At 44.5% G+C, this 13,264-nt stretch overlaps 1 protein-coding gene across 1 annotated transcript in view; it reads right to left on the bottom strand.

Annotated features, from left to right (window-relative positions):
- Positions 1–3,347, bottom strand: part of LOC145362403 (Ig heavy chain Mem5-like) — a 59,227-nt gene extending 55,880 nt beyond the window's left edge. Inside the window, exons 1-2 of the mRNA XM_080218447.1 lie at positions 3,248–3,347; positions 899–994 (exon numbers count right to left, since the gene is read on the bottom strand). Of these exons, the coding sequence (XP_080074573.1) occupies positions 899–994; positions 3,248–3,347 (196 nt within the window). The remainder of the gene's footprint in view (positions 1–898; positions 995–3,247) is intronic.
- Between the last annotated feature and the right edge of the window lie 9,917 nt (positions 3,348–13,264).

Below are 13,264 nucleotides of genomic sequence, written 5' to 3'. Positions count from 1 at the left end.
AATTTGTGTGTGAGTGTGAACAAGTGTCTAAATCTGATTGCTTCTACCAGTAAATGTCTCTATTAATACATGTATGTTTGTGTTTCTGTGACCCCAGGAAAGTTCGTGGTGGTACAGGGGATAGTGTTGTTGCCTCATAGCACTAGGCTCCCTGGTTCAATTTCAGGCTTGCCTACTGTGTGTGCAGAGTCTACTCGTTCTCTCTGTGTCTGCGTGGGTTTCCTCCAGGTGCTCCGGTTTCCTCCCAAGATCTGAAAGTTGTGCTGGTTTGATGTATTGGCCGTGCTAAATTCTCCCTCAGTGTACCTGAACAGGCGCCGGAGGGTGGCAACTCGGGGCTTTTTATAGCAACTTCATTGCAGTGTTAATGTTTGCATACTTGTGACATTGATGAATGAATTTCAATACGAAACATGTTTTCTCTTGAGATCCTGCTGTGCAAACATGATCAATAAAATGCATTCTGCAGCGTGGTGACTGGGTGGGCAATTGGCAGTGAGCTGGCGTTACATGTAGATGGTAACAAACGATTCTGCTTTATATTTTTCTCACAAAGGATTAGTGTTAGGTCACATGTCTATGGATAGTCACAGCACACAGAAGACACCCTAGCCCATAGGCACTGAGACAATTGTCAGCGGCTGAAAGAATTAATAACTGGATATAGGGATTCAACAGAAACAACAAGAGCAGCAAACCCAGTACAGTAAATGACAAGGAAATCAATACAGTTAAACAGCCTTTCTAGAATTAGGAACTGGGGACAGAACTTTACAGCCTCACTTTTCCGAAAACTGCAAAATCCTACCCATGTTCAACAGACCTTCCCATGCTCTGACCCCTGCCTGCTCCGATTCCAGTGGCAGTCGGACTGGTACAATTCCAGACAGGGACTTACCCGGAACTCCAACAATCGCCAAGATGGGATAGTAAACGTACTGAATCACCTTCAGTAGACTTTCAATCCGATAAGCTAATGGCATCCTCCAATCATCTAAGGTAAATATAGAAATCCAATAGTATAAACTGTTGTCCATGGCTGGAAACTTCCAATCCATTGTTCCCAGATTCCGATCAATTGTTGGAACATTCTGGGTCATTGTCCCCAGATTCTGATCAACTGTTGGAACATTCTGGGCCATTGCTCCCAGATTCTGATCTCTCCTCTCCCTTCCTCTCTCTCCACAGCCGCTGATCGCTGTTAGTGTTGGAGATGTCGCTCCCGCTGACTCAATGGGACAACACACTGAACGGAATCCCTTATTATTAGAAGGGGGAAATCCCTCCAGGCACCCTAATCAGATCCATGGAGACTCACATCAATTACAGTCACTAAACAAACAGCCTCACCTCACCCTGTTCAATCCAACACTTTTTACACGCAAAGAAGAGAATTTACAGCCTAGATGCGGCGTTGAGGTTCAGGGAAGTATGGGAAGTTGGAAATAATGGAGAGGCAGACATGACAGTGCAGAAGGGGGCCATATGGCCCATTGAGTCTGCACCGAGTCTCCGACAGACCATCCTACCCGCATTGGAATGATCAGAGTATATGTTTTCTTTTAAGATCAATGTAAAGGTTTAAGTGTGGAGACCTGAACGCACCTCTCAATGCACAAATATTATTGGTTTCGAGATCATTTACTTTAGCATTAACATAAACCCATTTATATTATATCAGGATATGCCCGTAAATATTACCGTGAGGATAATATACATCATTGAACTTTTTGCCATTCATCGCCTCCAATAGCTTTGTGACTTGATTCATTAAACGCTAAAATCATTCATTTTTTTTCAGGCTTTAGAGTAAGAACAAAGAAAATTACAGCACAGGAACAGGCCCGTTTGGCCCTCCAAGCCTGCACTGACCATGCTGCGTCAACTGAACTAAAATCCTTCCCCTTCCAGGGTCCATATTCCTCCGTTCCCATCCTATTCATGTACTTGTCAAGATGCCTCTTAAAAGTCACTACCGTATCCGCTTCCACTACTTCCCCCGGCAATGAGTTACAGGCACCCACCACCACTTTTGTAGAAAAAAAAATCTGCCTCGTAATCTCCTTTAAACCTTGACCGTCGCACCTTGAACCTGTGCCACCGAGTAAATGACTCTTCCACTCTGGGAAAAAAAAGCTTCTGACTACCCACTCTGTCCACCCCTCTCATAATCGTGTAGACTTCTATCAGGTCACCCCTCAACCTCTGCCATTCCAGTGAGGTCAAATTACGTTTTTCCACCTCTCCGCCCAAGTCTCCAATCGATCCATATCTTGCTGTATCCTCTTATGGTCCTCACCACTATCTGCAAATCCATCAACTTTTGTACCATCCACAAACTTGCAACCGTTGTGTCATACACAATGTTGCAAAAAGGGAAGTTCTCAGCTCTGATCCTGAGGAATGCCACTTGTCATAACCATCATTCAGAAAAAGACAACCTCCCACTGCTACACTCTGTCTTTTTTGACCAAGCCAGTTTTGTATCGACCTTGCCAGCTCACCTCTGATCCCATGTGATTTCATGTTCTGCATTAGTCTGCTAAGAGGGATCTTGTCAAAGACCTTACTGAAGTCCATGTAGATAACATCCACGACCTTCTCCTCGTTAATCATCTTCCTCAAAAACACTCGATCAAGTTAGTGAGACACAATTTCCCCTTCACAAAACCATGTTGCCTCTCACTAATGCGTCCACTTATTTCCAAATGGGAACAGATCCTTCTCGAAGAATCCTCTTCAATAACTTTCCTACCGTTGATGTAGGGCTCATGGCCTGCAATTAACTGGATTGTTCTTGCCACTTGAAGCATAGAGATCAAAATCACTAGCGGCTGCATTGTGGTGGCACAGTAGTTAATAGTGTTGCCTCACAGTGCCAGGGACCAGATTTTGAGTGCTGGCCTTGTTCACTGTGTGGAGTTTGTGTGTCCTCCCCTGTGTCATCATGGGTTTCCTCCAGGCGCTCCGGTTTCCTCCCACAGTCCAAAAGACCTGCTCGTTAGGGTGCATTTGCCATGCTAAATTCTCCATCAGTTTTGCCCGAACAGGCGCCAAAGTGTGGCGACACGTGGATTTCCACAGTAACTTCATTACAGTGTTAATATAAGCAGACTTGTGACATTACTAAAAAAACTCAACTCCTCGTCTCCATCCAAACCAAAGATATATTCCAATAACCGCAACATAAGTTAGGGAGGAAATGGCCTAGTGGTATTATCACTAGACAATTAATTGAAAAACTCACCTAATGTCTGGTGGATCATTGGGTCGAATCCCACTACAGCAGATGGTGGAATTCGAACTGAAGGAACGTTACCGTCTATTGCTCTCAGAATCTGAGGCATTGCTGTCTATTATTCTCAGGTTTTTATCCAGTATTGGAACATTGTAGCCTATTGTTCTCAGATTCTGATCCAGAATTGTAACATTGCAGTCTAATGTTCTCCAGTGCTGCGGAATTTTTGTTATGAAGTGAAGTTGAATAGACTGGGGAATCCGCCGCCCTTTCCTATTCTGGCCTACACATCACTCTAAATCCTCATCACTATGCTTATTTCATAACTATCCTGTAAAAGGGTTAAGCGAGCCATTGAGTTGATTGGTAACTAGACACAACCTACAAATGCTGGCCCAGCCAGCGACATCACGTCCATGAATGAATGAAAATAAAAATAGTCATTCACATTGTGTTTGCTTTCTTATGGAAAATGGTGACACATCTGGTGTATTATTATTATTTAAAATGGGTTTCCTTTACTTATTAACCTTACCTAACCAGTGGTTTTGTGTGATGTCTCACAGCACCAGGGACCTGGGCTCGATTCCTGGCTTGGGTCACTATCTGTTCAGAGACGACATGTTCTTTCCGCGTCTGGGTGGGCTTCCCCCGGCTGTTACGATTTCCTCCCAAATTCCAAAGATGTGCGGGTTAGGTGGATTGGTCATGCAAAGTTGCCCCTTATTGTCAGGGGGATTAGCGAGGGTAAATGTGTGGGGTTATGGAGATAGGGCATGGGTTGGTTTGTGTTCAGTGCAGACTAGAATCGCCTCCATCTTCACTGAAGGATTCTATGATATTCCCTATGTTATTAAGGCAGGTGTGGTTCAGAACGGGAAAACTGAACAACCTTTACCCAAAGACAAGACATTGCACATATTACAAATGCCATCTCACAACAGAACATTTTGTGAAACTGAGGGAAATGGAGAGCATGTTTCATTTCGGTTGTCTTTTATTCGGAAGAATTCAGATATTTAGGTTTTTTCTAACCAGTGCAGAGTCAGGGAAAAGACAGAGGGAGAGGAGGAAAGAACAAATGGTCTTGTGATAAGAGGGAAGGCTGGAGTTTTTTTATTATTTGACAAAGGGAATGATGCTAAGAGACAATAAGAAATCTCACAACACCTGGTTAATGTCCAAAAGGTTTATTCGGAATCACAAACTTTTGGAGCGTTGCTCCATCCTCAGGTGAGTGGGACCTGGACGAACAACCGCAGCATATATATACTATAAACACACACAGATGCAAATGCAAGTAAGTAGTTGGAATGCGAGTCTTTACAGGTAATTAAGTCTTTAGAGCTACAGAAAATGCAATTGTCGAGAGGATGACCCACAGGTTAAAGAGGTATGAATTGTCTCAAGGCAGGATAGTTAGCAAGATTTCACAAGCTCAGGTCAAATACTGAGAGCGATATGCAGTGTAGCAAGGACTCAACGTTGAGGCCGCCCTCGTGCAGAACTTGGCTATCAGTTTCTGTCCGGTGATTTTGCATTGCCGTGTGTCTTGAAGGCCACCTTTGCAGGACACTGACCCAAAGATCGGAAGATGAGCGGGCTTGACTGCTGACATTTTCCCGGATCAGCATTGCATCGACCTCCTCAGAATTTAAACACAGGACATGACCGACACATTATCCTTCATCATCCAGTACTTTCACGGACCAGAAAAGCTATGAGATCTTCTTCGGAGCCTTCAACGTGTCATCGATGAAGATGAACATCTGGTCAAGGCCTCCCCGTACCCCCAATACCTGCCTTCAGACAACCACACAATCTCAAACACACAATTGTTGCAGCAAACGACCCAGCCTTCAGGAAAATAGCGATCTGGACACCAGACAACAACCTCTGTAGAACGTGCCGGATCATCGACATGGATATCACCATCACAAATGAGGACACTATCCAGCAGGCACACGATATATACTCATGTGACTCGGCCAATGTGGTCTACCTTACACACCGCAGGAAAGGATATCCTGAGGTGTGGTACATTGGTGAAACAATGCAGACGCTACGACATTGTATAAATAGATACCGCATGACAATCACCAGGCAGGAGTGTTCCCTTCCTGTCGGAGAACAGGTCAGAAGTCAGGGGCAATCAGCCTCTGATCACTGGGTCAGCGTTCTCCAAGGCAGCTTTCAAGACACATGACAACACCAAATCATTGAGTAGGGACAGATAGCTAAGTTCCACATGTGTGAGGATGGTTTCAACCCAGATCTTGGGTTCATGTGACATTACATTTAAACCCCAACATTTGGCCTGAGCTTGCAAAATTTTACTAATTGTCATGGTTTTAGGTAATGCATACCTCTTTCACCTGTGATTATCTCTCCCTCCATTCGCATTATCTGTAACTGGAAAGACTTGATTACCTGCAAAGACTTGAATTGCAACCAATATCTTGCAATTCTATCAATCGATATAGGCCCTGTTTGTGAACTCTCCATTCATCTGATGAAGGAGCAGTGCGCCAAAAGTTCATGCTACCAGATACAGCTGTTGGACTTTAACTTGGTGTTGGGAGACTTGTTTCTGTGATGACTCCAGTCCAGTACCGGCACCTCTACATCATGGCTATCACCAACAGCACAAACCATCGGTTCAAAGTGGAGAGGATCTTCAACGATATCACCCACATCAACACAGACATCATATTCCTACAAAATGCAAGAAAGCAAACAAGGTCCCAAAAGGATACAGATCACGAACTCAGTCAACACGGCCTACAATACAAATTATGTCTAGAGACGTTGCCGTTACACCTCTCTCACACTCCTCAATCACCTTGTACATTACTATACAGCGGATGTCACAGCCTTGAAACTAAAATAGAGACAATATTCTGAATTTGTCCTCAGGACACAGCAGACCAGAAATTAGAGGCCACCAAGCAGACAGGACAACAAAACTACACCATCTACATGAACAACAAGAAGTTGAAACTTGAGAAACTCAATATTCCCACCAGCAGCAACCAAGTCTTCCTCGTACCACAGTAGAAAACCATACCAATACAGTGAAGTCCATTGTCAACTTGCCGGACTACACCCTTCAACCCGATGAAGTCGAAGTTCTCAGTCGAAGACCCATTTCTGCCCCATTACCAAAATGGACCCATTGGTCATGCGGCAGAAGGAGAGAAAAACATCAGTCAAATGAGGCTCAGGCAGCCCTTCGACAAGCCCCTTGAGGATAACAGCCAACCCAATGAGACAACCAGATTATCTCAGCTGATGAAGGAGGAGCCCTCCAAAAGCCACGATCACAAATAAAACTACTGGACTTTAAGCTGGTTTAGCAATCAAATATCTGTTTGACTGAAACAGTCGTTTAGTAATCCCGCCTCTGATTGGCTGAGGCGGTCGCTGTACATTCCAGTTTCTTGCATGATGATGCAGTCAGTTATGGAATTAGTCTCTGATTGGTTGAGGTGTCTGTTCAGCCAACTAGTCCCTTACTGGCCGAAGCAGTCATTTAGCGATCTAACCTCTGATTGGCTGAGGTTGTCATTTAGCAATCCCGTCTCTGATTGGCTCTGGCGGTTGTTAGAAATCAAGCCTTTGATTGTCTGAGATGGTAAGTTATTGACCCAGTCTATTATTGGCTGAGGACGTCAGTTAATCATCCCGGGCTTATTGGATGTCACTCAGTTTTGTCTCTTCATTAAATTAGTAATTGCTATAACCGGATATTTCACCGCGATTCTCATCTGCTCCCTGAATTTGGATTGAGTCACTGCATAAATAAATGTGTTTGTGCAGCAATTTAAATCCCGCGGGATAAATCCAACTATTTGGAATGTATATTCAGGAATAGTGAGATACATTAATCTTCTCACATCTGCATAGAAACATTTCACAACATAAACCGACCAGAGCAGAATGAAAGCTCCGGATATGCTAAAGAGTAAAGTCATTGACTTCCTTCTGCTTTCCATTTCGGGGTCTCTGCGATTATCTCCTTTACTCTGAGCCCTCAGACCCTTCCGCACTCGACTGGTCATTAAAATGTGACTGACTGTTAGAGCATTAATCAACAGGATTAAACTGAACGGGAGCAGTGGGGTTAAAACCTGATTAAACCAGTTAAAACCAATCCACCCGGGATCAGTCCAAACACTTGGCTTGGCATTACAGCCCCACTCGGCATTGTCGATTATCAGTTGAGGTTCAGATACAAAGTAGAAGGGAATGTTTTTCACAAAGAGCAGGATGCCAGTTGTTGCCAGAACCAAAGCTGCAGTTTTCCCAGTGCAATATTTAGTTTTCATTTTTTGGCAGCGAATGGCCACAAATCGATCAAAGGAGAAAGTGACAGTGAACCAGACAGAACAGTCTGCAGTTGAAGTCTCCAGGACAGCTTTCATCCGACATACAGATGTGAGGGACAGGAAATTCAGGGGGAAATAATAATTATTTATGTAGTTGAGGATGGGGTTTATGATGATGAACAGTAGATCCACCACTGCCATGGCCACCAGGTAGCGAGTGGTGCAGGTGGAGAGGCCACACTTTCCCCGACTCAGGATCACAATTCCCAGTACATTAACTGTCAGAAAAAAAAAACAAGGGATAAGAACCTGAAAATTAGTGACATAAAATGTGAATATTTCTCCATCTCTGAACCGACAATAAGGAGAAGATTTCAGCATCAATCTAACGGGCAGGACTTCCCTATGTGGTGCTGTTGTTCGAGGAGTTCAGTTCAAGATTAGCATTGCAGACTGGTAACAGCCAATACACCATTCCTGGTTAATCGGGGCAGGGGATCAGAAATCTGTGAATTACACTTCTATCAATTTGATGGAGCATATCTGCAAATTATGATCAGATAAATACTACTGAGAGGTTGGATTTCTCATCTGATCTGTGTTACAGGGTTAGCTGACACAGGGCGCGTTTTCTAATTAGACCCAAAATGGACAGAAGTATGTCAGAGATTGGCAATACAATCTGCCATCTGTTCCTACACCCAATTGTAAAAGACCACAACAGTTTGAACACTTCTTTAGATGGGTCAGCTGATTGATTTTAATGTCACTTCAGGATTGTTCGTTCCGTTCTCAAATCTCTTCCTCAATCTGTTATTTCCCCCCAGCTTGTCCTGGTTCTAGTTTCCACATTCCTTGTTCTGGTTGTTTCTCTTTCCATTCTTGTCTCCCTGTCTCTACATCTCCCCTCGTTCTTTCCTAATTTGACTCTTGCCATCCTATCCCTTTCTCCCTTTGCAGTTTTCTTCCCCGATCTCCAGGTTTCTGTCCCATCCAACCTCTTTCCATTTATCCATCTATCTTCGAATATTTCTTGCTCACTTTCCCCATATCTATTCTGCCTCTCTCTCTCCTACTGTTTAAAATAGAATCAAAGATTATAGTAACAGGAGGAGGCCATTTGGCCCTTCGAGCCTGCTCCGCTATTCATCAGAATCATGGCTGATCATCCAACTGAACAGCCTAATGCTGCTTTCTTCCCATAAATCTCCATCCCATTCAGCCCAAATGCTATACCTAGACGCCTTTTTAATGCACTACACATTTTGACATCAAGTGCTTCCTGCAGCAATGAATTTCACAATCTCACAACTGTTTGGGTGAAGAAATGGCTCCACATCCCGGTCTTAAATGGTTTACCCTGTTTCCTCAGACTGTTACCCCTGGTTCTGGACACTCTCACCATCGGAAACATCTGGTGTCGCCCTGTTAGAATTTTATGAGCCTGTATGAAATGGTATCAATGGGTGTCATTCTGGGTGCTATTCTGATTGGCGGTTGGCGACTAGTGGAGTGCTGCAGGGATCAGTGCTGGGGCCTCAGCTATTTACCATTTATATAGATGATCTGGAGGAGGGGGCTGAGTGTGGGGTAACGAAATTTGCTGATGACACGAAGATGAGTGGAAAAGCAAATTTCATGGAGGGTGTGGAAAGTCTGCAGAGAGATCTGGATAGGCTGAGCGGGTGGTCAAGGACCTGGCAGATGGGGTATAATGTTAGCAAGTGTGAGGTTATCCACTTTGGCAGAAATAATAGTAGGAGGGATTACTATTTAAAGGCTGAAAAGCTGCAGCATGCTACGGTGCAGAGGGACCTGGGGGTCCTTGTGCATGAGTCGCAAAAACCCAGTCTGCAGGTGCAGCAGGCGATCAAGAAGGCGAATGGGATGCTGGCCTTCATAGCAAGGGGGATAGAATATAAAAGTAGGGAGGCCTTGCTGCAACTGTGCAGGGCACTCGTTTGGCCGCAGCTGGAGTACTGTGTGCAGTTTTGGTCGCCGCACTTGTGCAAGGATATTTTGGCCTTGGAGGGAGTGCAGAGGAGGTTCACTCGGCTGATACTGGAGATGAGGGGGTTGGACTATGAAGAGAGACTAAATAGACTGGGTCTGTACGCGTTGGATTTTAGAAGGATGAGGGGGGATCTTATAGACTCGTATAAGATAATGAACGGGATGGATAGGGTAGAGGTAGAGAGAGATTCCTCCCGCTTAGAAAGGATAGCAGGACGAGAGGGCACAGCCTCAAGATAAGGGTGGTGGGCTGTTTAGAACGGAAGTGAGGAGGAACTTCTTCACTGAAAGGGTGGTGAATCTCTAGAATTCTCTGCCCGTTGAAGTGGTGGAGGCTGCCTCGCTAAATATATTTAATTCACCGGCAGATAGGTTTCTCACAGGCAAGGGAATTAATGGTTACGGGAGAAAGTGGGAAAGTGGAACTGATTCACTTCAGATCAGCCATGATCTTATTGAATGGTGGGACAGGCTCGAAGGGCTAGATGGCCTACTCCTGCTCCAATTTCTTATGTTCTTAATCCCACTCATTCACCTGAATTTCAGCGAAAACTATCCGAAGCTAACCAATCTCTCCTCATAGATCAGTTCTGCCACCCCTGGAATTAGCCTATTAAACGTCGCTGTACTTCCTCGAGAGCAAGAATATCTTTCCTCTGAAAACCGGACAAAAACTGCACGCAATATGGCAATTGTGCCTCACCAAGCCACATTGTAACACACATTCCTGCTTCTCTACTTCGAAGCTTCTCGCCATGAAGGCCCACATACAATTTGCCTTCTCTCCTGTTTGCTGCATCTGCATGGTTACATTCAGCGATTGGTCCACATGAATACCCAGGATCCATTGTACATTCCTGTGTCCCAATTTACAGCCATTCAGGCAGTAATCTGTCTTCTTGTCTTTTTTTATTTCCCAAGTGAATAACCTTACATTTATCCAAATTATACTGCATCTGTCATTAATTTACCCACTCACCCAACCTATCCACATCATGCTGATTGACCTCTGCATCCTCATCACTCTTCTCCCTTCCACCCAATTCGGTATCAACTGCAAGCTTTGAGATGTTATATTTTGTATTTATATTTTGTTCACTCGTCAAATAAGTGATATATGTCATGAATAGCTAGGGCCTCAGCACTGATCCCTCTCGCACCACACTACCTACTGCCTGCCAATTTCCAAAGAACCAATTAATTCCTACTCTTTGTTTCATCATTGCCAACGAGTTTTCTAACCACCTCAATCCAACTCCCCCAATCCTATGTGATTTAATCTTGCAGGATAATTTCTTACAGGGGACTTTGGCAAACGCTTTCTGAAAGTCCAAGTATACCACTTGGACTGGCTCCCCCTTGTCAACCCTACTCGCAATATATTTAAAGACATTTCTCCCCATCTCTCTCTATTTGTCTCTATTCCTTTTCATCTCCCCCAGCATCTAACTCTTCCTGCCTCTCCCTCTCTCTCTCTCTCACACACACACACACACACACACACACACACACTCGCACACAGTATGACAACATACTGTGTAAATTCCTTTGGTAGTTTGTTTTAAAATAAGCCCCCCCCCCACCCCATGCGTATTAATGTATTAATTTGTTTGTTTATTTATACATTGATTGATGTCTATAAATCAGCAATCCCAGAGGGTTGTTGCTGATGCTTTTCTTCAGAGACTGGCAGCTGGACAATAACCCCAACCTGGAGACCCCAGATCCTGTGCCACTTCTCAGCCCCTCGCAGCAATTTGATTTGTGGTTATTGGCAAAGATGGTCAGAAATATTGCATCACTCCTTTGAAAACAGAGTGCATGAGAGGCAGGGAAAGTTGGAAAGATATGGACAGTTAGAAGTACTTCGAAGGAGGATAGAAGGAGAGGTTGTGGGTGGGTTGATGCGGGGTCACGACCTAGATAAGATCATCAATCCTCATGTGTGCTCAAAGCATTAGCTCTGGCTTTCTGGATTAATCACCATGCCATTATAAGATGCCGTTATAACATCCCTGAAGGGGGAGGGGGGAACAATTTATCATGATGCGTTTGGTGTCCGTGTTAAAATAGAATCGTAGAAACAATACATTGCAGAAAGAGGCCATTCTGTCCATCGAGTCTGCACTGACTCTCTGAAAGAGAAATCAATCCAGACCCTCCCCTCTGCCCACGGTCAATCCTGTACATCTGTGGGACACAAAGATGCATTTTGGCAAGGCCAATACACCCAATCTGCACATCCTTGGACTGAGATAGGAGACTAGAACATCCGGATAAAACCGATGCAGATACGGGGAGAACGTGCAAATTTAACACAGGCAGCTACCCAAGGCTGGATTCGAACCAGTGTCTCTGGCACTACAGAGATAACCACTGTGCTTAGGACTCTGGATGACTTGACCAGAGACCGTTCCTCCTAGCATCAAACTTTAGTGTGACTGCTCAACCTGTACTTGGTGTTTTAAGGGGAATGATCCGGCTCTCTTACAGGAATGACACAAATTACATTCTCAGTCCCGAAGTTCATGCTCTGAAAATCCTATCAGGTGTTGATTTCCTTTTGCTTCTTGGCAGCAGGAGGGTTAATTGACTTTGGGTTGTTTATTTTGATATAAACTGTTGAGATGTAATGATACATGCGTTCACTGCTGATTGGGGGAACCAGGGTCTGGTTGACAAGGCGACCAACGGCAGAAAGAAGTCCTCCGAGTGTGCGGTTTCACTCAACATGTCGCTGAGCCTCTCAGTTTGTTCAAAGATCAGAACTTGTGGTTTAATCACCCGGGACTGGAAACTCCAGCAGCGAGATGGCAGTTAGTCAGAGCCGGGGGGAGTGGTGAGAGGCCAGGTGTTGGCAACTGTCGACAAGCCTGAATCTTTTCAGAGACTTTCCCAGGGACTGAAGCTGCAGGAGATTTCTGCAGAAGACAGTTCCAAAGGCACACAGGTCTCTGAAAGGAGAAACAATTATTTTATTCGCTCTCTTTCCAATCTGTCCCGCGAACGTTAAACATTCCGTCAGCTTCCACTCTCACACCGCTGCCCCCATCATCCCTCCGACAACCACCCCCCACACTTCTCCAAAAGATCATATATGTTTCCAAAAATCATCACTCAATCTTCTATACTCCAATGGACTCTGTTCGAGCTTTCCTCGTATCACCCCGTCCCAAGTCCTCAGTCAATTCGAGGGCCTTAAGCAAGGCAATCTGTGTTCTTTGCAAAGTCTGGCCTTCATGTAACTCCTGAACACACAACATTGTTATTCATTCATATAACATGAGCGTTTATTGTCCATTCCAGTTGCCCTTGGAGGGCAGTTGACATTCAACCACATCGATGTGGCTCTAGACTCACGTGTTGGCCTAACCTGGTAAGCACGGCAGGTTTCCTTCCCTAAAGGACATAGTGACCCAGATTTTTTTTTTCTCTGACAATTGACAATGATTTCACTGTCATCAGTAGATTCAAAATTTCAGGGTTTTTTTTTTATTGAATTGTGTTTCAAGCACGGGACCCCAGAAGATTGGCTGGGTTTTTGGATTGATACTCTAGAGATAATATCACCACACCATTCCGTCCCCTGATTGACTGTGAACTATGATCTGAGATGGCCATTAGTAAACCATATCTGACAGCGTGTGTATCTATGTGTGTGTGTGTGCATATGTGTGTGTGCGTG

The sequence above is a fragment of the Carcharhinus amblyrhynchos genome, unplaced genomic scaffold (genome assembly GCF_965287045.1).
Source record: "Carcharhinus amblyrhynchos unplaced genomic scaffold, sCarAmb.v2.hapA scaffold_38, whole genome shotgun sequence".
Lineage (NCBI taxonomy): Eukaryota > Metazoa > Chordata > Chondrichthyes > Carcharhiniformes > Carcharhinidae > Carcharhinus > Carcharhinus amblyrhynchos.
Note: the sequence above shows the minus strand (reverse complement) of the source record. Positions and strands in the feature narration are given on the sequence as shown.